The sequence below is a fragment of the Dermacentor silvarum genome, chromosome 11, assembly GCF_013339745.2.
Source record: "Dermacentor silvarum isolate Dsil-2018 chromosome 11, BIME_Dsil_1.4, whole genome shotgun sequence".
Classification (NCBI taxonomy): domain Eukaryota; kingdom Metazoa; phylum Arthropoda; class Arachnida; order Ixodida; family Ixodidae; genus Dermacentor; species Dermacentor silvarum.
In genome coordinates this window covers 102,163,676-102,191,272 of record NC_051164.1, presented here as the reverse complement: position 1 = coordinate 102,191,272, position 27,597 = coordinate 102,163,676, and the positions used below count along the sequence as shown (strand labels likewise).

The 27,597-nt window shown below is 46.3% G+C and overlaps 1 protein-coding gene across 1 annotated transcript; it reads left to right on the top strand.

The window, feature by feature from the left end:
- The first annotated feature begins 275 nt into the window (after window positions 1-275).
- LOC119433823 (pancreatic triacylglycerol lipase) lies at window positions 276-24,733 on the top strand. The gene is made up of 10 exons (XM_037701081.2): window positions 276-675; window positions 2,385-2,674; window positions 6,189-6,335; window positions 7,267-7,375; window positions 8,629-8,745; window positions 10,250-10,381; window positions 12,695-12,946; window positions 18,484-18,601; window positions 20,671-20,847; window positions 24,596-24,733. The coding sequence occupies exons 1-10, from the start codon at window positions 585-587 to the stop codon at window positions 24,687-24,689; spliced, it is 1,527 nt and encodes a 508-aa protein (XP_037557009.1). The 5' UTR covers window positions 276-584; the 3' UTR covers window positions 24,690-24,733.
- Window positions 24,734-27,597: the final 2,864 nt, after the last annotated feature.

Sequence of the window (27,597 nt, the reverse complement as noted above, 5' to 3'; positions counted from 1 at the left end):
TTCTTTTTGTTTTCTTGTTTAATTGAGGTTGGCGTCGTGCAGGTGGCAAGCACACGTCGAGAATGCGACAGCTAAAAGATGAGCCGCGAAGTTGTTCTTGCGACTAATAGTTGAGAGATGCCAAACCAATCCAATGGATTTTAAGCAATGGCAAAACAATTATCCCAAAAAGATAAGTTCGCAAGAAATAAATATGCAAGCAACAAACAAGCACGCTACAAAAGTTCGGTGGAATTGTTTTTAACGACACCTGTTTGTACTAAAAGCAACCTGGGTGCCGAGCTGTCAGTTAGCTTGACAATCGCTTGACAGTTAGCTTGACAAGCTGCCTGACAATCGATGCTGTTAAAAATAGGCTGCCATCCGCGCGCCTATTTACACGTGGATAGGTTTCTTCGCTTTTTTCTGTTTTGCCTTTGCTCTTTGCATGAACGCATATTCTAGCAAATCGATAGAAAATATGAAGTTGCGCGCATGCTATAGTTGATTAGTCGTTACAATGACCACGATAAGTTCTACATGAGTGGCATATCGTGTTACAAAGCGTCTCATCTATTTTGACCTGTTATCCGAGTAGCGATATCATGCCTTTCCGCACCATGAGGGTGGGCCTTCAAACATTGATAACGACGCTGTTTTGGACTGTTGCAGCGTCGGCCGTCAGCAACAAATCGAGTAAGTTTCAGAATTTTTTAAAAATATAGATGCATTTATGATAATCATATTTCGCAATGTATTCGGAAATTGAAGGGAAAAAAAGAACATATATAGAGATAACGCGAAAAATAACGGGTATTTAAGGAAACAAGTGCTCACGGCACGAGGTAAGATGGCAACGGACATAATTATTTATTTGATTATATTTTATTAATAAATTTAGTTAATTTGCATCTGAAGTTACACAGGTGAGCATCGTATCGATTGGCTCGGCATGTGAATACCGAGCCAATGTTCGATCGTGGTCTTGCTAACACTTCAAATATTAAAGAAAAATGTAGAAAGCAGTGAGTAACTAAAAACCTAGCAATAAAAAAAAAATTACGACTATTTTTAACACCTCTATCCACGCATTCGTCAAAATTTCCGCTCTAAATCACATATTTTAGCCATAATCATTGTGTAGGAGCAGTGATCTTGGGCTTTGCAGTTCACAAGTTACCTTTACTGAAAAAAAAAAATAAAAAAGAAGAAAACCAGGGAAACAGAAATTGCACCCCTTGGGACTTAGACCCCCCTAACAATAATCATCATCTATATATAATGCGTGTACTTACAAGTTTTTTAGCATTGCTTGCCCGATACTTGCCTGTCAGGAGCGCAATGCCACGCTGAAACGTAGGAGCCGTTCGTGACTTCGAAGACCCGTAGCGCAGCGTTAATGAAAGGAAAGGAAACGAAATGAAAGCAAGATAACTGACGAATATTGTTTGGTTAAGTACTCAAGGATGCAATTTTTTTTTTAAGAGTGCATGCTTTCTTGGCCAATCGTTGCATCGCAACAAATGCATGCCGCTTCGCAGACCTTTGCAAATACCTTTGAAAGGAAATTGTACCGTCTAGCTAGTGTTCAAAACTTGCATTGGCGATGGCCCACTGGTGCGTGGAGTTAGATCTGTGGCTCGTTTAGGCTCGGGCGGGTGCCGTAAAAATCCATGACGTCATGGTATTCTCGTACGGGAACATCAAGGCGTCGTAGACACCCATCTTTATTTGTTGCGTGTCTCGTTTGCGTATTTTAGAGAAGGAACTTTACGAATCTTTGTTTAGGGGTGACGCTTACCGCTTTTCATTTCTTCCTCGGACAATAAGGGAATGGAATGTTCTTCCGCCAGAAACTACATACACGGCGTCAAATGGTGATTTTTACCACGCTATGTGTATTTTAATAGATGTTAATTTGTTTTCATTCCTCATTTCCCTCCAGCTGTAATACCTGCAAAGGCTGAAGCAGGTATCAAATTAATAAATAAATAAATAAATAAATAAATAAATAAATAAATAAATAAATAAATAAATAAATAAATAAATAAATACCTATACGCACTGTAACAGTGGCTGTTATTTACTTTTTAGCCATTGTATAAGCGCAATTTACTCATTTGGTAAGATTTAACTTGCTCCAAACACCGTATTCTCAAACGATCCTTTACACTCGAAGATCTTCCTTCACTCCACGGAGTTTTGCACAGCGCCGCCCCTCGGCTGAAGAGGACGCTACACTTTTTTAGAATTACTGTGGTGCGTTCATTAAAACGCAGTGACTACTTCCGTCGAGAGGTGACGCTGATACCAACATCCTCGAGTCGAGGTGGATCGTTAGTTGGGGGAACGTTCTCGAATATGGGGTGTCCCTTTTTAGAATCTTTAACGCTCTACCCTCGCAGGAGTTGGACAGCCCGACCAGAAGTGCTTCAAGGAGCTCGGATGCTTCAAGATGGAGGGGCCGTTCTTCCACGAGATCTACCGGCCCATAAACTTCTATCCGGAGGAGAGGGAACACGTCGACACACGGTTCGTCCTATACTCGCGGGAGAATTCGAAGCGCGGCGAGCTCCTAAAGTGGTCCTCGACGCCGGCAGAGGTCGCCAGGTCAACTACCTTCAAGGCCAGCAGGCCGACCAAGATCCTGATACACGGCTGGATAGACACGGTGTTCTTCGGGGCTTGGATGACGGTGAGGGCGCGAACGTGCCTTACGTTTCGAGAGGGCTTTTCAAATGGCAAACATTTTTTAGAAAAAAAAAATATACGCGTTTCTTATACCGAATGCAAACATGAACGTTTCTCTGTTTCTGTCTGTGTTTGAGTTTCCGCGTAACAGAATCATGTTTTCTCGCATATTCAAATTACAATCCGATGCAATCATGTCAGTAGGTTGTGTGTAAATCGGACTTTACAAATTTGCTTACGCATTTTACTTTGAGAAATTCGATTAGTTCAGTAACGCCTCTGCAATACGCGGAGGGTCTGCGGGGTAGTGGTTCGGGATGATCTTTTTTTGGCGGAACCCGCCGCCGGCAGCGCACGCCGACACCGGATTTTCTGCGACACGGGCCCTTAACGCTATCGCGTTAATAAATTGAAGTAAAATGTTTGACATCCCAAAGCAACGCGAAACGCCGTAGTGGGCGGCTCAGAATTATTTTCGACCCCCTTGCTTTAAAGCGTACCCGAAGTCTGGTACAGAAGAGTCGTAGGGTAATTTATTGTTGGGATATAGTTGGAGAGACAGTGCTATGAGAACAAGGGGGAAAATTGACTCGCAACCACCGATAAGGACAGGCGAGGTAATTGCCATTGCAAGCTGTACCTGTGAGCGGTGACGCTCGACTTGTTCATCCTTTTCTATGTATATGTGTCAAGTAGCACGCTTCTACTATATAGCCGTTGAAGAAAGTTTTACTTCGATAACAATTAAGAGCTCAAAACTGGATTTACTTTGTCCATCCGTCCATTCCGTTACGCTGATGACCACCTTTGTCGTCATCGACGAACGTTATCGTCAGGCTGCCTCCTCGTCATTAGTTTCATCATCGCCATAAAGCGAAAAAATATAGAAAAAAAATTTGTCGCAGTTTCACCCGAAAGGCGTAGCACCAATTGCGATAGCAAATTAGTAGAGAGCTATACGGAGTAAGGATAGTAGTTTTATCAGCTGTATAAACTTGGACAGGCAGCAGCACCAGCAACGCGCAGAACTGTTGTCGACGCTGTCGGCGTTTTGCCCGCGTTCGCACCGAACGTGCGCGGCGTTTTTATATAAATACGTATTTGGTGCCCCAGCTAAACGTCGCCTCCCCTCCCTCGCTCCCGTCCCCCCACAGCCTTTCGCGCGACGGAAAAAGTTGCGTTTGCTCTCTATATATGGAAAGGAGGAAAGAGATGCTTAATTCTGCAGCCCTTCAGGGAGCACGGCGCAGAACGCGCGTTTGCTCTCCGACCTGCGTTCGCTCCCCGTGAAAGGGCGCGTCCCTCGCACCCTTTCACTCGCACATACAGCGTCCGGAGCGCGGCGACGATTTCATCGCCGTTGACGTCATACGGAACCTCACGGCGACGGCGACGGCACCGCCGACGGCAGAAATCTGCTTTGGAGTGTCCATATAATTGCTATCGCAATAAAAAAAAACAATTATGGCCACCACCGACACTATTTTGGCTATGTACCACTGCATACAAGGAACTGCATCTACACTTCTCCCGCTGCGGAGAATCCAAGCTCTATAGCAAACCGGCTTTATATAGGACAGAAATTCCATCCCCATGGCGGGTGCCAGGGAGCTTGTGTCTTTTCTGCTTAGCCAAACAATAAATCGTTGCATATTACCTGTATAAAATATGTCGACCCGTTGGTCGTTTTAAAGCGCACTAATTTGCTCATAAAATACGGCATGCTATTCAACGGTTTCGTTATAGATGTGAAACACCTGAGTCGTTGCAATACATCAGGTGTTGCATGCGAACGTGAGCAAAACGCGCGGAGGGTTGCCAAATGAGTACTTAAATTAACTTTCGTACCACCGCCATTGCCATTCGAACTTACGTCAACGCAGCGATAGGGACTTTGTAGCCGGAAACTCTAACCACTGCGCTATCACGCAGCAATAGAGCTCAGAATTTTGTGCATTGTTTTGTGCTTCACAGAGACTATGAGAGCGTTGACGTCTGCGCATGTGGTTCAGAGGTCACAAAAGGAAAGTACTTTAACGCACGAGGATGCCGTTGTGTGCATCGCGTAGTAGTTTTTTTTTTTTTTTTGGGGGGGGGGGGGGGGATATGGTGAAATTCTGTGTCGTCGCGGTCGACGTCACACACGAGGTGTACGCGACAATGTTGATTATCAGTCTCAAACATAGCACGTACACAGAATGGAGGACGTGCCAAAAACGACGCGGTACCGGAAAACAACGTCGAATGCTTCCACGGCGTCACCATAATGAAACATATCAAGTCAACTTGTTGCATTCGCATTGTCGGAATTCGGTAATTTGAAATAAAGGAAGAAGTACCCTACCCCCCAAAAGATATCATAGGACTATGGACACAAATCTGTGAATTTAAATCAAATTATAGGATTTTACGTGCCAAAACTACGATCTGATTATGAGGCACGCCGTAGTGGGTGACTCCGGAATAATTCGGACCACCTGAGGTTCTTTAACGTGCACCTAAATCTCAGTACACTGGTGTTTTTGCATTTCGCAGCCATCGAAATGCGGCCGCCGTGGCCGGGATTCAATCCCGCGAATTGTTTTATAAAGCTATACAATTGAACTTAGTTAAATGAGTCTACTTAAATTAGGGGAGTCTGAGAGTGCTGAAGTTCGAGTACGTATTTCTAATATCATGTCATAACAGGCAACACAATGTATAGCATTATTGCATACCATACAGATACAAGGCACTTCATGGGAGCGGAATGCAAGAGCGCTCGTGAGGCGTGCATTGAGTGCACGTTAAGTAACCCCAGGTGGTCAAAATGATTCCAATGTCCCCTACCAGGGCTTGCCTCTTGATCAGATCATGGTCCTCGCACGTAAAATCCCAGTAGTTTAATTTTTCAATTTTCAGTACAAGCTTTTGTTCATTGCAAGGTAGTCGCAATATGATTGACAACATTTTTCTTTCACTAACGTCACAAAATATGCAGTTACCCGCCTAAACACTATAGTTCAGTTCATACAGAACTCTTCTACCACATCAAACCAACCATCGCATAACCATTGGATTCGTGACCGCTCTCCCGTAATGGGTGATCACAGTCACTTGAGTAACAAGATATCTGATAGCAAGCAAACAAAATGACGGTCTCTATTGTGAGAGGATGCTGTTGTTACAGTAAATTAGATAAGATCAGAAGGATTCACTGAAGTCTGCTGTTTTGTGAATGTTTAGGGGGACCCGTTGGCACCACTGTAAAATTGTATTACAGTTGTATTACAGTTGCATTATACCTATAAGCAAACACGATGATCCCTTTAAGTTTCATCACCTGTTCTGGCAGAAATTCAATGGTATGTGGATTGCTTGTTTGTAAATGTTATTAATGAAATGAGAGTCGTACGTCGGTATAATCGCGTGAGTTAAAGGTGCGTAAAGGCCCACACGCAGGTGTAATTCGACTAAGTGTGTGGTGGCCACAAACGGCACCCCGATCTAGCTATATACCGCGTATGTTTCATTTCCAGAAAATGGCGAAGGCTTTTCTCATGGTGGGAGACTTCAACATCATCTTAGTTGACTGGCAAGGCGGCAACGCTCTGCCTTACACTCAGGCGACAGCCAATACGAGGTTGGTTGGCGCCGAGATTGCTCTGCTGGTCAACAAGTTGGAGGTGAATATATAATTAGCAGAATAGTAAACTTCTGGGGCTAGTTGGTCTGGCATATTGGGTAAAGGGGACTGCTACTGTGGTACGGAAAGGCAGCTAGACACACCTTATTACCTTACTTGTCTCCCCTCTTCTAAGCTTTACACTTATTTTTTCAGTACGTGCGCGATCGTGGTCGCGGTGAAGTTGTCTTCCAGTAAACGCCAGTTGCGAGTGCGTGTTCCATCCTGTCCAACATCTCTCGCTGCCTTTCCGTACAACGCTAGCATTCCCCTTTACGCGCAACGTATAGTTAAGATCCGCGGAATATGTATCCGCATGACACTCACATTGTACTGATTTGTATTTATATGCAAATACAAATGAAAATGCAATACGCAACGATTCCACGGATGCCGTAATACGAAGTACAGTGGTACAGTCATCAAAGGCTTGAATGCGCCTTCCTATGGAATCAGAAGTATGCTTTCGAAGACCATGCATGAAGCAGAGCGCGATGTGCACTAAGACCAGACTAATGATTCTTAATAGGATCGTAATTATTCGTCGGGCTAATAACAAACTGAACCAAACAAACGACCACTAAATATGGAGACGATTCGACGTTATGGCCGTTCACCTTGTGCGAGGGCCCGAGGTCAAAAGAAAAAAAAAGTGCTTAGGGCATAAAATTCGGGTTAATATGCTATCACGACAAATTAAATCGCAAGAGCACATATAAAAAAACAACAGACGACAGACGAGCTCTAGTGCGCTCTTCTGTCGTTCTTTGCTGTCCATCCGTGCGTTATTGCGCTGCGATGTTTCATGACATTGAACCAACTCCACCAAACAGCCACAATTCTAACACGGTATCACAAGTGTGTGCAATTCAACGGCCACTACGTTCTTCTCTTTCTCTTTCCCCTCCTCTCATCCGTAAACGACGTCACAGAAAGCGTTTGGCGCGAAGCGGGAGACATTCCACATCCTGGGTCACAGCCTTGGCTCTCACGTAGCCGGATACGCTGGCGAGAGGCTTCCGGGGCTGGGACGGATCACAGGCGAGCTTTGTCATAGTGTTCATTTTTTTTTCAACCGTTGTCTTGAAATTTGGCAGACACGCTCACGGTAGCGTATAGCGACATTGTGAAGTTAAGAAAACTTCTTTATTTGAACAACGCCAGCATAGCGACCGCACCGACCGTGCACGCGTACGCACAGTGCAACTCTTGAGTTGTTGTCCCGCCAGAAACCCGCCACGGGCAGCTGAATTCCCTAAATTCCCTTGCCATATCAGTCATCTGGCGGCTATTATGAGAAGCGCCATCAGTTCCGGAACACAACGGCAGGGGCCACCAGCGGCACGCCGTCTCGCACCGTTCTCGAGTGTCACGTAACCGCGCACGCGATCGCACGTCACGAACACAGACGAACACAACACACATCCTCCAACAAAACTTAATCGCTGCTGCATCGTGTTAGTGCTAACCTTCGAAGCTTAGTGGTCAACCACGAAACTTGAATGGAAGGTGAGGAAGTGATGCCGACAGCGAGTTGGATGGCGCGATTAGATCAATCAAGATGTTTAGAAACATAATGGAAGTTGTGGTTGTGTCCTGACCAGGGATGACTGGAGGTCTTAGGTATAAGCCCTGGCACTGCTGTGGACACAAGGGACATTAAAGAAAGAAAAAAATTTGACCTTTAATTGTAAATTACTTAGCGTAATTCAACAAATGGAACTTTGACACTAATTTTCTGCTCTAATAACCAACCTATTGTCACGAAATTGTCCCGAGCTTAAGTATTTAAAGTGCACTTTAGTGTTTGGTAGATTTAGTGTTTGTCATGAGGGCCTATTTATCGTGATGTCACGTAAAATGGCAATGACTAAACGATTATGTGCAATAAAGTGCACTGCATTCGAAAGTTAGAAGTTCAGCATTTCTGTTTCTGCTAAATCTGCTAACGATGGTAAAGTTTGCGCAGTGACGCACCGAATGAGCACTTACGTGTGTAATGACTTCTTTCTTTTAGCTTAGTTACGCTAGCACTTATTGACCGCCGACATACTCAACAAATTCGTTATTTCCCTAAGAATGTAGAAACGAGATTACTGTACGCTGGCTTGACAGCGTACTGAGCCTTACTCCTTCACCAAACACAGATTGTTTTCATCGTCCAGTGATCGGACGTCAACTGTCGTGATGTCGCGGAAACATGTCGTATTTTATTGTCCTTTGGCATCCATAAGATCGTCGATGACGAAATATCATTTAGAGGGCCATAAGGACACAGAATCTGACTATTTCAGGTCTAGATCCAGCCGATCCCTACTTCCAGCACATGCCGAAGGAGGTACGCCTGGACCCGACCGACGCTCGGCTAGTCGACGTTCTACATACGGACGGCGGATCGGTGTTCGACATATGTAAGATAAAAAAAAACTGCACACCTTAATGTAGCTATGTCTAACCAAAGAAAATATTAGATCAAGTCAGAAAGCTTAACAGTTCCTAAATAACAAAAACAATAGCAGGCGTACACATGACAAAGTTTGCTTTACGCGAAAAGTCTAATGCACAAGGGTGAGCGCTAGCCCATCAAACCGACGCTGGAAGACATCAGCATGGCGGCCAAAGCCAAGGCCCTTTGGAGACAGGTAGTGTAAGCGGGCTTGATGTAGTACCAGGGCAAGTCGAGAGGTCAAGTGCGTCACGTTAACATCCCGGATGTTGATGTCGAAACTTGAGGGTCCGTACGGGTATTATGGGCCCTCACATGGGCCAAACGATGGTACAGCCGGCTAAGGCACACTTTATGCTTTATCGCTGTTGTAATGTCTTTATTATTCTTTGCACGCGTCACGTTTAAAGACTGTCACGTGTGTTGTAAAATGTATCAGATTATTGGGATAAGGTTAAACGTATAGGGTCAAAGGTTTTGGCTGCACATCGCCGCGTCCATTACGTTGCGGATATTATTTTAATTGCGCTGCCGTCACAAGTTCGTACAAACTTACAGCTCTTAAGCTGCTTACCGCAGTATTTGAATAACTTACCGTGACTTGACGCATCGCCTTGACTTCTGGATAAATGGATAGATAGATACTTAGAGACTGCCCCTTTGTATCTTGCTGCTGACAGGTGTCAACTTGTCCTATCAGGAAATTAATGTGACCTAAGTTTATTTCGTTCAAGGACAGATCTATTCTGTCACCCTTCTTCTCCAATCCTACATTATCCTCTTGCTTACCTTTATCTTTTACTTATTATTTTGCATAATACTATCCTGCATTTTACCCCTGGGATTGGAGAGCGGCTCCATCCCTCGGCTGAAGCTGCCACTGAGCTTTACAAACCGTAGCCTTAGCAACAATGCTAACTTTATATTGTTGACATACCGCATCACCTTACAGCTTTAAGTTTCTTACACCCGTATATAAAACCGTTCCAGCGCTTGTCCTGTGTTTTCCTAATCCTTATTTTCTGTCCTCGCCTCTTATTTTTCTGCACTCCTTAAATATACATATTCATCGAGTGCGCGGTTCTAGAAACACTGCGCCTTGTGCATAGGGCACGTGATTGATCTGAATTACGGTATCCTCTCTTTCTTTCACTACCCACCCCCTTTCCATATGTAGGGTAGCAAACTCGACTGTTAACCTTCCTTCCTCCCCCCCCCCCCCGGCTTCTCTATAGCTCATTAGTTCTCACTATACTCAAATGTGCTGGTGTAGAGACATGTTTCTCAAACAACTCGGCAGGAATCGTCTAGGAGTGTTATTGAAGCGCTGTTTCAATTTCGGTCGAGGTACGCTGCCTATCTCCAAGCCTGGGATTCGAGGCGTTGCGTCAGCCAAGGGATCGCTGAAGACAGCGAGGTTTGTCCCCGCCGCTTTGTTCCAATCATGTGTCGCAATGTCTCTCCTTCAGACAAAGCCGAAGGGCTGGGCATGTACCAGCCGGCCGGACACCTTGACTTCTACCCCAACGGCGGCATTAAGATGCCCGGCTGCTCGAAGAGCTCGCCGATACTGACTACGCTGACCAAGGGTGCCATTCAAGGTCGGCATGCGCAGTCTGTACTTCTTATCTGCATGTGTGCGGGGACCCAGGGGTCGCAATAAGAGGATCACGTGGGCGGTTGACGGGAGGACTTCTGGCTTATTACCCTTTTAAGAGCTTCTTAGGAAATGATGCAGTCAAGAGTTTGACTGTCGGGTCAAGCAAAAACATGTTGAGTCGAAGAATTGGATCACTGACCGAGCCATTATCTTGCATTCTGAATTGGAGAGGGACCCAATCTTTTGCTCAGACGTACAAAAAGAAGACGCTGAGCTATGAAACGGAGTAGCAGCCTAGTGCGCGCAGTGTATCAGCAAAGGGCACGAGAAAGCTGCTTTTTTTCTTCCTCTATACTTCGTTTCCGCCATCAGGTGCAACGCTGTGGGAGCAAAGCAAGAAGTTTGGTAACGAAAATTTATCATTCCGGGAGTTCCGTCCGTGCTTCGCTGCGCACCAACGGGTTTTTGCTCGCGCGAGCGTGCACTTGAGGCTACCGCGGGCTTCCATTCGAAAACCCGAAAAGAAATGCAACGAAAGACAAATTGATCTAAAACGACGCATTAGTAGCCGTAGACCACTGTTTGTTTCTAAGGAATAAAGTTTGTTTCATTCAATACTGAGCCTATATAAAAAAATTACTCCATCTCCCACTAAAGGGAACCATGTGCGGATGCGAAGCAGCGGGGAGATGGTTAGCTTGAGCGGGAGATGGTTTCCTGGCAGCAGCCCGAGCGCTCATCGCGGCGCTGCACAGGAGAGAGAATGAGGCGCGCGCGCTCCGTCATTTTCATACCGCGGAACTACCGTGGCGCCCCCAGCGGAGTATGCAGCTGTCGCACCACCTGTCGTGCGCGCCGCTCCGGATTACTGGAGGAGAGAAAGGGAGGGAGCGTAGGAAAGAGAGAGAGGGGAGGGGACGCACATGTCCTGTGGGGGTGTGGCACGTGGGCGCCGCTCCGTACAGTAGAGGATTCTTAGAGGAGAGAAAGGGGGGGAGCGTAGGAGAGGAGAGAGAGGGGCAGGGGACGCGCATGCGCTGTGGGGCTGTGGGATGCCGTGGGATGGACGGACAAAGCTCCCGCCATAAGCTGCTTCGCATCTAAAAACAGTTTCGCACAGTTGCAATCAAGAACATCGAACTATTTCTAAGTGCAGACGCAGCCACTGCAAGAGGTCTCTCTGGCTTCCGCAGCTTTGCAGGCGATGTATGCAACGGAGTATAGTTCTTCTTAATGTCGCCATTAAAGCAAATGTAGGCTGTTCAGTACTGTCTAAAATTTTTATTGCCTCGTGGCTAGAACATGACGTCGCTTGCAGATTCCGACATGGCATATGGGTACGGGCACTATATTAGCAATTTCTGCGCGAACGTAGTAACGAGAACCATGTTTCATGGCATCACGGTGTCATATGCCAGAGCCATCTCCTTCAGTACTCTCAAAGGAGTACTCTCCCCTTAAAGTATTCTTTCTAACAAGAAAGTACTGCATGATAACTTGCTGGTATAGGTTAAGAAATGTGTGTCGCAACACTTTGGAACGAGACACGTTCTTACGTCTGTTTTTTTTTCTGTTTTTTTCTTACGCTTTGAACATAATGACTCGAACTACCGTAAAATGACGTCAACGCACACAATGGAGACGCAGAAGCGAACGACAGTGTTTCAATCGGCCTTCACTCTACGTGGTATTTCAGTGGTAATCTTCTGCTGAATACAAGCTTGTTTTCGCTGCCACCGCGGTTTGATTTTATTGTACTTGTAATGCCAAATAAAACTCGTTTAATTCGCTTTGCGTGGACTTCAGATACAGCCTCATATGGTACAGCCTCATATGGTAACATTTAATCAAGAGCCCTCCGTTATGGTGTCCATGATAGCTGTGCTGCTTCGGAACGTTGAACCCAATCAAAGTTGATCATTCGATCGATTACTCTCATGCTGCTGCTGAGATTCATCGGAGTTTGCTAGAAACGAAGGGCGTTATTAATCGTTCGTGTTGGAATACCCGGATCGTTGGTAGCCTACGCACCACTGCTCTACGTTGTAATAACCCGCACGCATGACTACCCCCGTCAGGATATACCTATCTAACCTCCTGAACATCTTAAAGGGGCAGCGCAAAAAGTGAAAACGCAGGAAAGACACAGGACAGCGCTGTCCTGTGTCTTTCCTGCTTTTTGTCTTAGTCGTTTTTGCGCTGTCCCTTCAAGATGTTCAAACAGTACCAACTCGCCCAAAAATGTCGATTCTTCTAACTCTAACTCTTCTCTAACTTCTAACTCTGGTGGTGCACCGGTGATGACGTCATGCAGCTGCCCGGTCGGTGGTGTGCAACCACGAGCGCGCCGTCGATTACTTCCTGGACAGCATCACGGAGCGCGAGTGCACCTCACTGGCCTACGCGTGCATCTCGTTCGAGACGTTCCGCAGTGGCCGCTGCTCGGACTGCGGCAACAACGGGCGCCTGTGCGCACGCATGGGCATGCACGCGGACGCCTGGAAGCCCGCGGACAACACCTCGGTCCAGATGTACCTGCACACCATGGCCGAGGCGCCCTTCTGCGGTAAGCGGCTATGTGTTGGCGTATTCGCTCTACAACAGATGACGTGTTCGCTCTACACTGAATTGTCTACCCAAATGTCATTTAGGTATGCGGCTTTAATTGAACGCTAGAGTGCAAGCGAATTTCCCTTGTGTCAAAAGCATTTCGCACTGCTTTAACAGCTGAGCTGTTGGTCGAGCCTTCGCCGTCTGTCCGGTGTTACGCAGGTCACGCTTCCAGGAGAGGATGAGAGCCGCGCCTGGGTAGGGCAAGTCACGTGATAAGCAGAGGAGGAGAGGCGTCTAGGAGGAGGAGGCGACCAATGAGAGGGCGCGCACTGGGGGGAGCAGGTGACCAGTGAGAGGCCGCGCTGGGCGCCAGGGGAGAGGCGATGGGTGTAAGAGAAGATGTTTCTGTGCGGCGCGCCTTTCGGATAACGAACGCGCATCGCAGCCCAGCTGCGATGCGACTATGGGAAGACCATGAGTAAGGCGTACTTTTGAGGATAATGCTGCCTACCGCGAGCGTCTTCGAGAGTTGGCTCGTGAACGGGATCGTCGCTTGCTCTCATTACTGGCGGGAAAGAAGGGGCGGCGCAACTTGCATGCGAAAGAAAGCACTCCAAAACACAGCGACAAACCTCACGTGAAAAAAAGAACACTGAGAGAACCGCAAATATGTAGCAACACCAATGAATCAACGCGCAGAGCTGCTGCCGACGCCGTCCGCGTTTCCCCGCGTTCGCGTCGAACGCGCGTGGTGTCCCAGCCTATGCCTCTGGCGGCGGTTCGGCAGGTTTCTACCGCAGAACTGCATGGACATTCGTCGAGTGGCGTAGGAAGTCGCAGCCTCTTCTCGCCTCAGAACGTTTCAATATCAGTTCCTGTTGTAGATCTGTGTTTACTTGTGTTTACGCAATTGCATCTCGTGCAACACATGCACATGTAACACTCGTAACACTCGGTGTAACTAAGACAGATTCGCTGTTCCACCATCTTCACGGATTGGAAGAGACGGGGATTTTCCAATTTTTTTCTGTGTGTATTTACGTTGTATGTAGGTATCTTGTGGGAGAGTTTAAAAGCCTATTGAAGTGATTAGCAGTAGTCGAACAAGGGAGCTTTCAGGCTGGAGCCAATGTTCCGGTGAGCAGACTTTGCCTGTCCAGCCAACGACTAGAGTTGTGGCCCTTACAACGACCAGTTTGCTTCTTGTCGAGGCGACTTGTTGCCTTTGCTTGGCTTCGGGGAAAGAGACCGCTTGGGAAGCGCACTTATTGTCCCCTTGTCTTTGCCAGCCTGATACATCCCTTGTTCAATCACTGTTCGTTACTTCCTGTGAACATCTGTCTTTTTACAGCGAAGTTGTTTATGACTTGGGTTTCGCGCATTCTTGTTCTGCGTGTGCGAAAGCCCAGGTCCCGCGCAAGCGCACTCGTGCCACTGCTCGCGCGTTCGTCGTCTTCTTCTACAGCTGGCTCGTTGGCGTCCCTCAGTGTGCATTTTGAGTAGATAAGTTATCAATAGGTACCATTTTAAAGATCAGTACACTCCCAGGTAGATAATAAAGGTTTCTCAAAGATTTGCTGCTGTGCGACCCGCATCGACCATATGTCTATGTTCACAGCGCCCTCTCTTTGTCGGCGTTCCAAGCGCTTGCGTATCTAGTTTCCGTATCCCAGCTTCTCCGTAGTGGACGGTGCCGTCGAAACATCACGCGTGTCTAGTTTCATCCGGCTCCTTGGGGCGGCGGTCCCGTCCTCCAGGCGATTGTATATAAAAAACCAGCAAGACAAGTTGCCGTTCTCCATTTTTCAATTTCACTTCTCTCCTGCCGTCGTAATGGGGAGGCCGCGTATAGTCCGGACTCTCGAGGAGCAACACGCCTATGTGCTTGAACAGCTTCGCTGGTAATCCACCTTCACAGAGTGGAATTGGCTCATGATTTTTGCGCCTCGTTTAGCTTTAAAGCGACAGCTTTCCTTGGCTCTTCCACCTATCCCCCTCTCCATTTTGTGTGTCTTGCCATTTATGTGGCCAATATATACATACATACTATAAATATTATAGTACATATTATATTATATATTATATTACATCTCCGATGGCTGCTTTTGAATCCGGTTCTCCCTGGACGATGCTCTAACAATGGACGCATGGACGAATGTCTAAAAAAATGGATTAAAACACCTTTACGAATTTCCCGAGATCTCGTCCAAGCCAGCTCTTTGACACGTTTGGCACGTCAGGCGTGTCGCCTAGCCATAATTATAGTTATAAAAAATGAGCGCGCACATCTAGATGCCGATAAAGATAGCAGTTATGGGACGCTTTCGTTGCCGAATTTCCCTACGCGTCTATCATAGCACTGCAGTGCTGTGGCCCGTTTCCCCGAGGTCAAGCACCTGCGTCATAGGTGTGTTGTGGTTCAAAACATTTTATTGCTGAACAAAAGGGCCGCTTTCTCGTCAAGGTCCACGATGGTGGCTGAGGGACGCATTCGTCTCTAAACTCTCGTGATGCGATGTATCATTTTTTCCTTGCTGGCAATGAAAGCTTCGTGCACACCGATTCACACACTGAGGAGGATCTGCATAATTTCCTGCTTTACGTGTTGGTAATATGCTTAATAAAATAGTAATTTGCTTTAATCAATGCTACTAACAACCAACAATGTATCTTGTATGAATAATAAACTGAAACTGAAGCTAATATGAATGCCTCAAGTTTTGCGAGGCCAAACATTTACATCTAATGGATTAAGAGTTACAGAAGCCAGTAATATGTAACTTAGCCGCTAGCTGTCACGTCACAGCATGTGCAACATGACACTTGGCGCTGAAGTACGTGCTTCAGCTGCAGTTATTATTAACACCGATGCCACCTTCATGTCTCACAACACCTAACCAAAACGACCATGGACGGCTCTAGCCAATATTTAAAGTAAAAAGCGACGCTTATACCTATAAAAAATGGAAAATGTACACCTTTATAAATATCACTGTGTCTTAGACTGTATTGGTTATAGCCTTAAACAGGGTGTAGCAGAATAAAAAATGTGGTTGATCCCTCTTATATAGGAATCGGTATAGAACACGAAAGTGAAACGTGTCTTCACAGAAGTAGTGTAATGTTTGTTGCACATTGATATATAATGTCTATTGGTGTTTTGTGGCTAAAGCGCCCTTAGGCGTTGATGCACCCACGCTGACGCCTGGTGGCACGTCTCCTCCATCACGACTACCAACGTCGATGACCATGAGCAACCGTCGTGCATATGGAAGCTGCACTACGCTGCACACGCTAGCACAGCGCGAAAGACGAAGCACGTAACTGACACACTAATACAACGCGCAAGACAAAGCACGTAACTGAATCGTCACCGAGTCAAATCAGCGCGTACAGCGCGTCGTAATTGCAGCCTCCGCGATCAACTTCAGAAACATTTTCAGAGCTAATTGCGGAGGCCACGCTCCGCTGTGCTGAGTACGGTGAACGCCACCTATTTGGCGTTGGTAGTGCTTCTTGATGCCAGCGTCCCTTCGAATGCTGGCATCGAGGCGTCGTAGTGCTGAGACCACCGAAGCGTTCACTGTCGGTGCGCGTTAGTGTCATAATGCAGTACTTCTCTTTTCTGCTCGTAGGCGGCGGCACCGCCCCGAGCAAGAGCGCGGGTACACGGAGGAGTGTTAGATATATAAGACGCGTCTGTGTAGCTCTCTGCAAATGCGTTTGTGGCGCAATGGGTTAAACGCTCGGTGATCTATCGTCGCGGACCGAGAGGTCGTGGGTTCGATTGCCAAATTTTCCATGTTTGTGGAACTTTTTCTTCTGGTTTCTTTCTTTGTATTATGTTCGTGTGCATTGTAAGCTGACGTATTTCCGTGACGGAAATACGTCAGTGAAGTCTTGGTGGACCCCGGCATAAAACACTTTCGTGTTAATAAATACAGTACTTAATAAAGTTACTTTGGACCTTGGTAGTACAGGTGAGCACTGAGCGTCCGGCGAAGGGCGTTCTCAAAGCTTCTAGACTTCGTAATAACTTAAAATTATAAGCGAGTTCCGTTAAAAAAAACGCACTACAACTGTCATCCATTATTCAGATCTTCAAAACAGATTCTGACTGACGCCGATATCGAAATAAGTTTGTCTCCACCACGATGTCATGGAAATGAGCGAGCGGAATTATGTGGCACAACTATACAGAAATTTTCTTTGAGCTGTACAGCGGTGTACGAGGGGGGACCAAAAAAAAACTGTACTGAGAGGGCGCTGCCAGTCGTAGACGTAGTACAGAGTTCGGCCGCTAGATGGGGTTTGTAGAGTCCTTCACGAAACGACTGTGCAGATGGCGTCAGTGTGCAGCTGAACGTGTGGGCGTAGTGTTGTGTTTCTTTGACTGTTGGCGTGTTCCGCTAGCGAAGTCATTATGCCAACGTTAAAAGAACAAAGAGTGTGTGTGAAATTTTGCTTCCTGCTTAAAAAATCGGCAACGGAAACTCACCAAATGCTTCAAGAGGCTTTCCAGGAGGATGCTATGAGCCGTACACAAGTTTTCGACTGGTTTGGGTGCTTTAAACGTGGTGAGATGAATGTTGAAGACCAACCTCGTTGTGGACTAACTGCAACGTCGCGAAACGAGGGAAACATTGAAAAAATCCGGCAAGAAATCAACGAGGATAGTCGTTTCACGATCGACTAAATTTCGATAGAGACAGACGCGAGTTGTAGCTCATGCCAGCGGATTTTGAGGGAGGATTTGCTCGTGAGACGTGTTTCTGCTAAATTTGTTCCGAGCCTTCTCACACAGGAGCAAAAAACAATGCGCATGAATGTGTGCAGGCGTCCAGAACGAGGTTGGGCTTGAACACTCATCTCACCACGATGAACACCACGAACACCACTCACCATGATGACAACCTGCATCCGCAGGTTGTCATCGGCTATATTGGTCTTCATGTAAGCTACTGCAGACTTTGAGTGTCCTCTGCGAATATTGCGGCATCAGCTAACGCTTGTATTCGGTAATGGTTGCGTCGTTTTAAGAGATAATTGCTCTGAAACCTGACGACAGGCCTAGCATGCTACTGAATGTGAGTGCGATGAAAAGTAAAATGTTACACACAAGTTCACTTAGATGTTGCAAATGCTGGAGTTACAGAATTCACAAATCTGGCACACAGTGTTCGCTTCTGGCTGGCACCGTTCTTGATGCATGGATACTAAATAGGGGGATACATAAAGGATGCTATGACTCCTATTTTTGTATTTGCTCTTCTAGACTTACAAATGTCTCAGTACGGGGAACAAAAAACAATCAGCCTGACAAAGACCGTAGCACACGAGGCAGCGTCCACGTATAATGCAGGGAAGTAGCAGAAAATCGCAGATGAGAATACCAGGATGTGTACCATAATGTCATTACATAACGCACAAGTAAAAAAAAAAAAAAACACCTTCGACATTTTTTACAAATTTAGGCTTAACAAGAGATGACACATGCCACGCGTTTTTAAAAGTTGATGTTGAGTGACGCAGTAATCTGATTTGGCGCAGCATTCCCCTTCTTCGTCAACGTCGTGCTGTGGAGAACAGAAAAAATCTTTGCCACTGGGTACTTCGTTCTCATCTTGGATGGCACCCGAGGAAGAGCCGTGATCGAGATTAATAAACAGTACGTATATAGGCAATTTTGTTTTCGATTAATGGCTGCTGTTATATGAATCATCGGCTGTCTCATTAATGATTCGCTGCCTTCTCGCGCTACCATGTTTTTTTGCCCTGCTTGCTAAGTTCATATACGTAGTATGCCAGAGCACGACGCATGCTTCTTTTCCACGCCTGACAAAACAGACAAGTGCGGTACTAAGAACCGGTAACAAATGGTCCACACGTCCATGTGGTGGCAGCATTGGTGGTAGTGTTGCCACAGGTGGAGTGAGCCTGACATTTTTGACCTACACTTGGTAAGGCTGAGCGTCTCTTTCCGTGTCACGAAGATGTGTCACCGTGAGTCCATGAACCCAATGTCTCACACAAATCTGAGCAGTATGCACGACATCTCTGTGCGCGCAATCCTCGGTCTTCTAGGATTTAAAAAAAATGGAAATCATTTCTTGCGCGCGCGGGTGGAAGAATTCTCTTCCTCCCGTTTTCCACGCCTCCGTGCAGAATTTTAACGCGAAGGATCCTGCAGTTAAGCTGAAAGAGCCATTTATAGCTGCCTCGATCGTTGAATGGCATAAGGTTCACTGCACCAGCTTGCGTCAATTTTGCAATTACTAAACGCCGTTCTATAGCCAGCACAGTGTGGGTTTTCTGCAACTTTGAAGGTTGGGCGAGTTGGCATAGCAAACTTGTCGACAGACAGCGCAATAACCGAAGTCGTTGTATGTTATTCCCGGTTCCTGTTTTACAGTGACGCTGCCTATGGCTAGGATCTGGGAAAAAAATTATGTCCGAGATGTTGACAAAAACCAAATCGGGCCGATCCATGCGGCCGATAAGATCATGCGGGCCGATCCTGGTGATAGCTGCTGAAAGTGTCCACGCTCAATGGCACATACCCCTGTGTGCTCGGGGACCTGTAATGCGTCCTCGAACTATCCTTGTCAATGAATGGACGCACGGGATTGAGATACAACAAGAGCGTCGAGTCCCGGGCGGGTGGAGACACCATCTATGCAAAGACCGACTGCATGAGTGCCACCCCGCACGATATGCCAGTCGTAAATGATGCCACCGTCTCGGATTGTGCGGGCGCCCGCCGCGGTGGCCCAGTTAGCTAAGGCGTTCTGGTGCTGAGCACGAGATCGCGGGTTCGAATCCCGGCCGCGGCGGCCGCATTTCGATGGAGGCGAATTGCAAAAAGGCCGGTGTGTTTGCGTTGTAGTGCACGTTACAGAATCCCAGGTGGTCACAAATTAATCCGGAGCCCTCCACTACGGCGTGCCTCATAATCAGAACTGGTTTTGGAACGTAAAACCCCTGGAAGAAGAAGATTGTGCGGACGTTTGTGCCGTTAGGCTAGAAGATGGCACTGCAGTAGTTGCTGCGGTACACATCCCTCCCGCAACCTCAAAGAGAGAGATCGAAGTCTTTCTGACTGACGCGTTCGGTTGGTTGTCGCACGACAACACATCCATCGTCGTCATGCGGGACATTAACGTTGACATCGGCAAACCCGACGGAAGGTGGATCTCATCATTCACGTTGGAACGTTTCGGCTTAAAATGTTGCAATGAAGTGGATGTGCCAACAACAACACGCAACAGATGATGCATTGATCTCACATTTAGCAAAATTTGTCCAGAATCGATGGACAACCAATTGCAGTTTAACATAGCGACCATAAGGCAATGATCAATATGGTGACCGAGTGAATTCAACTAAAAAAAAAACAAGACAAACAAAGTTATGTGTTGTGTCTTTTCAACCATTTAACATAACCACCAAATTAAAAAAAATTAACATATAATTAAACAAACCAACAGCTTCGCTGGTCTTCCATATTCACATAGTGGAAGGGCTCTGAATTTTTACCAGTATTCCCACACGTTTGAAAATTCATCTTTCACTTGCAAGTTAGCTTTCAGTATTTCTACGTGCTTCTTCCGTTGTGTTGTGTGGTTACCGAGCTTTCTGTCGGCAAGTGCTTCTTCTCTCCTTCGCCTTGCGCATGTCACACTGTTTCCTTGTGACGCTATCGCCTGACCACAGATCATCTTGCTCGCGTACGCACAGGCCACTGCGACTTTTCGGTGCCGTGAAGAACGGGTTCGTCGTGAAGACCGACACCTACATCGGCGAGCTGCAAGCGGCCTCCTTCCGCTACACCAGCAGCCGTTTCTTTTTCTTTCGCAGCAACATGCTGCTCCGGTATGTCGAGGTGTTGCCGATGAACAAGCCCTTGAGAACGCAGTGAGTATGCGCCAGGTGTTTAGAGCGGTGGTAATTAACAAGCTCTAAGTTGGCTGATTCTGTTATCGCGTGGTTACATCATCATCATCGTCGTCGTCGTCGTCATCATCGTCATCATTGTCATCATCATCGTCGTCATCATCATCGTCGTCATTGTCGTCATCATCATTATCGTCGTCATCATCATCATCAGCATCATCATCATTCGATATGGTTCCATATGAGGTTATAACTCGCGACAGGCGAGGTTCGCGCTTCGAACAACTGCTGCACGAGTGTACACGCCTCATGGGCCATCCGAGTACGTGTGCGCACCGTCTCTTGACAGCGAGGAACTCGGTGCTGGCGAACGGCGGCACTGCAATAAAACACGTACCGTATATTTGCTCGCAAAAAGGTGGAACCAGAACATAGGCGCTATACATCGAACTCGCCGAGAAATGAAGGAAAGTCGCAGTTTCGCCCGAAAGGGGAAGCATCGATTGCGATAGCAAATTAGCGAACAGCTATACGAAGTAAGGATAGTAGCTTTATCGGCTGCATAAACTTGTAAACATTCGCTTACTATCTAAACTAACAAGCATGGTGTCAGCGCTCACGAGCAAACATGAACACCTCACTCGATGACCGCGGAAACTCACTGTCCAAACGCTGGAGTTAGGAAGCGCGGCAGCGAGCGAATTGACCTTCGTGCTGCGTCTCGGATCAACACGAACTAAGCCACGAAAAAACAGCGCATGGCGGACTGTGTCCCCGACGCAGATGGCTTTCAAGATGCAGCGGCCCGGGCGCGCGCGCGGCCTCACGCGCCGCTGTATCTTGAAACTCATCTGCGTCGGGGACACAGTCCGCCATGCGCTCTGTTGTCGTGGCCGCCCGGAGTAAAACGCACCCCCTCCCCCTTTCCTACAGCATACAGAATACGCACGTACAGCTACGCACATGGAGCTACGCTCATACAGCATACGGTGCGCGGCGACAATTTTATAGCCTTTATACATTATACAGAACCTCACGGCGACGGCGACGGCAGAAATGCGCCCTTAGTGTCCTTATTATGTAACAATATAACTGCTTTCGCAATAAAAATAATTACTATAGTATAGGTCGACCCATCCCATTTTAGAAAAAAATTGTACTTGGAAGATGACACACCTTTGCTTTATTATTTATTTTTACATACTACAGCCCTGTTAGGGCTATGGCAGGAGTGGGGAATTAAACAATTGTATAGCATTAGAAAAGGGCAAACAAAAGCAGCTCGAGAGCGAAAAACATCAACAACCAAATAGATAAATAATATTCAAGTTTAAGCAAGAAGTCCTGCAACGGAAGAACGAATGGAACCAGACAGCGAGTTCCAATATTCAATGGTTAAAGGGAAGACGCTACATTTAAATGCATCAGTTCGTGATCGATAGGGTATAGTATTAAGATGGTGATACTTCCTAAATGAGGAAGGTTCCGCAAATTTTATCTATGTAGTAAGAGAACGAAATATCGACTGTTAAATCTCGGTAGTCAGGGCCCTAACTGCATCCCCCGTCGGAACTGCCAGAGAAGCCGTCCTCTTCGGATACGCAGCATTTTTAAAGCCCGCCTGGGTAATCTCCAGACGGGCTTTACGGGTGACGCAACGGAGAAACTACGCTGGCTTGGTAATTGCGTTAGCCTTGTTCACGAATGTCGGTCGAGGTTCTTAATTTTTAAGTTCGAAGCACTTTAGGGGCCCGTGCTCTTGGCGTCTAATGTGTGTCATGTCGTCGTGGTCACGCACAAAAACAATAAAGAGCTTTAGATTAGGGGGACGCAAGCGTAGGGCCCCCACTGCGCACGCGCAGACCGGCATGCGCGTGCGCAGTACCACGGCCCCAAGAGCTAGGGGGCCCCTACGCTTGCGTCCCCCTAATCTAAATCTCTCTAATATCTGCCGAAAACTCACGTCTCATTCACTTGGTATATACCAAAATTGGCATGGAAGGGTACGAATGTATGACTAACATGACTGATTTACGATAATGAAATCACGTGTGGCGCATACCCGCATATCCAATGCGGGTACGAGCCAGGGATATGCGGGAATTAGCAGAAAATCGTGAAAATCACTTCCGGAACGACAGTCTGGTACCAGCCCAGCGCAAGAGAGGGCGCCACCACCCCACAAGCGCTCCATTCCTCCTCACTTGTGCAAGAATAGCACGAGAATAACATAAGGGAAACACCGGCGCATCACTGCTTCGCACTTCCCCAGGTTTCACGTTAGTGGAGCTGCGTTAGCGCTGGATTTGAACTGCACAAGCGCATAATTTGAGCAGGATTGGAGCTACATTAAGCGCAGGATTTGAGCAGGGTTTGAACTACACAAGCTCAGGATTTTCATCTTAATGTCAACTAGAATATCGGCTATCCCCGTTTGCTCTCTGATCCACACCGCTCTCTTCTTGTCCCCTAACGTTAGGCCTAACATTTCTTTTTACGAATATAGGTTGATAACAATATTCGGTAAAATTTCTATAAAGAAAAGGAGATAGTCAGCCTATATTAGAATAAATACGGTACTTTTATGGTGAGAGAAACAGAGAGAGAGAGAGAGATGCAGGCTATTATGAGAAACCGGAGATAGCCTGTCTGATTGCTTGACATGCGATAGGTTCTGGGTGATAACTATAGCATAAAGTCATCACATAAACACACAATCAGCACAAACTTTCGCAGACATGCACATACTCCCCAATAAAGATATTCGCAAGAATTTGTATGATGAATTATAAGTAATACTGCACACACAGACAATCTTTTACGTCAAACAAAACTCCTCTCTGAGCGACAAATCGCCTCTAAATTTGGCCTGTGCCTTCAGTTTTCGTGCGTGAGCATGAAACATAGAGCAGCGTACTAATAGAACTATCGTTAAAGAAAGATGCACTCTTGAGAAACCGAAAGTTTGCCGTAGTCTGACACACCGTTGAATTTGCTAGAACCAGGACTTGCATTTTACGTTTCTAGATTTAAGTTCATGACGGATGTCTCTCGTGAGTACGCGGATAGCGAAAGCCTAACACTTGTCGAAGAAAAAAAATTGGAGGACGCTTAAGCTTCACTTTTAAGAGTGGAACGCGATAGCATTCAAAGATCCCTGACTGCTTTTCATGCTTCCCGACAACTCCTGCTTAAGCAACCGTAATGGTTACCGGGAAACACTGCCGGCGAACGCTATGCACGAAGGCGAGCTTTCTTGTAGAAACGTGGCCTCTTGCGTGGGGCGATCCCGCAGATATTGCACAGCCACGCCAAAAAATGCATAATTTTCAGGTTTCCGTTTTTATTTTGTACTTTTAATATTTCAGTCTGACAAGATTTAACATGAAAGACATGAACTGTGGGTGTTTTGTTTCATAATATTTTTGTGGATTGTCATTCTCAAAATTCCGAGGAATAGCTTTGCCAAGAATACAAGACAAGGTATGAGCAACAGTAATGATAGAATGGTGTGGCAATAAAACCCGCATATACCGCACGACATATAAGAAGGCGTGGCATGTACATGTACCTAGATATATTCGGACGGCCTGCGTGGTTGGGAATGATTTTATCCGCCACCCGCCGACATCGCACGCCGGCGTCGGTTGCCGACGCCGGATTTTCTGCGACACCGGGCCCTTAACGCTGTCGCGTTAAAAAGCGAGACTGTGTTTTGAGAGGTTCCGCCCTAATGGCTGGGGTTTGTTGTTGCTTTCTTCTTTTCCAGCGAAAGGAAGAACAAGATGAAAACGTTTTGCTACTACAATAAAACGGGGATACCATCGGGCGAAGCAGTGAAGCTGACTCTCTGCAAACTTTAATTAAAGGGACAAAATAAACATAAAGGTATTGTGGCTGCAAAACACCACTGCTCACTTGTTCGAGTGTCACTTGTTCGAGTGTTCGACTGTGCTCGTGTCCCATTCATAGGTCAATGGGGGAGATAACCAAGGCACAATTAAAACATTGGCGAATAAAAAACAGGGACGAGGTGGGGATGAAAATTCAAGCAGCACTTAATTATCCCTATGTGGATGAATGCGAAAGCACTGCGACCACTACGAGATTTAAGCACAGCTCTTTCAGATGCCATGCTCTTTCAGATGCCTATGCCTATGATCGTCATTGTAGAGTGGCACATTCTTGGTGACACACACCTAGTTACCCAAGTTGGCATCAAAGATGTTCATTGAAGACCATCACAGACCAAGTGGAACGTAACCCAGTGCTCCAAGCCAGCCCTGTCAAAGGGTTTCTTCCAACAGCGGTGCCTAACGAGTCCCGCATCTACAGTGACCCGTGTCGGCGCGAAAGCGGTCGTGGATTACTTAATCAACTCTACCTTAATTAACTGTGCGTTAATTAACTTTACCTTAATTAACAACCATGGTCGTGGGGTTCGACTCCCACCAAAGGTATAGGGTTCGTAGCTTTTTCGGACACCATGGTTCCACCGACGCCGACGACTGCGCCGGATTTTCCGCCTCATGGGCCATCAAATGCTTTCACATTAAAATAGGTATACCGCATACTTCGTGTCAGCAATTCCGTCTAGCACGGCCAAGGATACGAGGTCTGCAAGCGCAGATGCTTGCGCGGGAAACAAAACGCGAGAGGACAGTAACAAAGCACGGATGGAGGGACCTCTGGTTGCGTTTGTGCTTCTGATTGATCGAGGCGTCTATATCTGTCACAGTGCTACCCACCGGTGTAGCTCGGTGGCTATGGAATTGCGCTGACTGAGCGCTAGGTCCTGGGTTCGGTCCTGGTCGCGGCCGCCGCACTCTTATTGGGGCGAAATGCAAGAACGCTCGTGTACTTGAGATTTAGGTGCCCGTTAAGGATCCCGAGGGGCTCTGAATATAATACGGAGTCTCCCACCACGACGTACTTGGTAATCAAGTCGTGCTTTCGGCACGTAAGACTACAGAATTACAGAAAGAGATTTAAACACGAACACTAATTTTGCGTTCGTGTTTTTTATTTATATTTTTCAGTTACGTAATTGGGAATGTGTTCGGAATATCTAAATTTTACTTTTTTAAATAGACATGACAGTAAATATGTCGATCGATGTTTCAGTGAAATATCCACTTGTGTGGAAACCGTGTTCCGCATACCTCTACATCACAGTCCTCTAACAGTCCTCACCCGGAACATAGTTTCCCGTAGATATAGCTGGAACCATGTTTAAGTATGTGGGACCGCGTCACGCCTACCTAAACATAATTCCTGGTAGAGGTGTGTGAAGCTATGTTACGGGTGATAGGTAGAGGTATGCGGAAAGCTGTTCCGGTTTAGGGGATATTTCACTGGAACACCGTTCCACCTATTTGCTGTTATGTCTATTTAAAAAAATAAAGTTCCTATGTACGGAAAGCAGTTCTATTGCGGTAATTGCAAAATGTTTGCAAAACGTTTCCACTTAACTTATAGCTGGAATGAAAGTGGAATGACATTAACAGTAGTGCTGTGTCAAACATTTTGAAAACAGCTCCATGAGCACTGAGACTTGACCGAGACAGGCACCTCGTGACAACACTGCAATGAGCTGCATTTAGCGATGCACGAGGCTTCAGCACGCGTTTGCTGCAGTTCAAAAGGCAACAATTCCCGCTTAAACATTGGAAGCATGTTGAAGAGCGCAGAGTCGTTTGAAGTGTAAGTTCATCTGTTGGCTCTAGGGAATACAATAAAATTGTAAAAGCTGGAGTCCTTCTATGCTCTAACCCCACCATTTCCTTTCACAAAGTGGCCCCCGCCTCACAATTCATTTGGTTATTGTTTAAATGTAATGCAATTTGATTCCGATCATCAATTCTGACTACTTTTGATAAATCGTTGTCAGGATGAATTAGATTAGCGGCAGCTTGCTTTGCTTTTCCAATGTGGTCACCTTATTTTTTGGTCAGTGTGAGATTTTTTTGTTTGCATCTTACGAAAAGTATCTCAAATTGCATAGGGGCGCGTTTTCTAATTTATTTTTTATTCGACTACACTAATCTATTCATTTTTCTTGACCTCACAGTCCTTTTCTATAGCTATACTGTCTTGAGGGGTACATTGGGCTGTGATTAGAATTATACTTTTTTTTTAAGTCGAATTCGAATTTATTGGTAGCGTAGGAATAACGGTACATAAAATGAAAAAAAAAAATCATCGTACCACTAATCCCTTGGTTTCCTGGCAAACATGGACGTTCTCCCCAATTGGCAGCTAAAGCTTGCTCGTGTTTCAGCTGAATGTTTTTTTTTTCGGATATTATTCTTCGCCATCAGTCTACCTTCGGTAACATGGATGACAACAACATACTATAGCGCCCTACGCGTTCTAGGTGCGTGAAGGTTGTGACCTGGCAAAACCATTACTTATCTCTCTGAGTGAGTCGAATCTTCTGTGCCCCCAAGCGGTGGAAATTCATAACTACCCATAATCGGTAACAGTGATGCATGAAAACAACTGCGTGAGAATCTTAGGCAAAGGCTACGGCCTTTCAGGCATTATAATGGCTGTTCTTCTATTAGCGAGTGTTCTTCCTATGTGCTTTTTGGACTGTAAATGGGGCTAGGTAGCTGTTCGCATACAAGATAAAAAATATTTGGCGCAAAGACGATATGTACGATATTCAATTGTCTCCACTGAAGACACTGCCGCCGACGCTGCATGCAGGTGTTAGAGCGTGTTTGAAGTTATTGCCAGTTTCACTCCTTGCAAAACTCTAAACAATGA

What these genes read in the sequence shown, in the direction of transcription:
- LOC119433823 (XM_037701081.2), top strand. Translation starts at nt 585, where the DNA reads ATGCCTTTCCGCACCATGAGGGTGGGCCTTCAAACATTGATAACGACG. An exon ending in TGCTGGTCAACAAGTTGGAG is followed by an intron (nt 6,336 to 7,266) that starts GTGAATATATAA and finishes ACGACGTCACAG; the next exon opens with AAAGCGTTTGGCGCGAAGCG. An exon ending in AACAAGCCCTTGAGAACGCA is followed by an intron (nt 20,848 to 24,595) that starts GTGAGTATGCGC and finishes CTTCTTTTCCAG; the next exon opens with CGAAAGGAAGAACAAGATGA.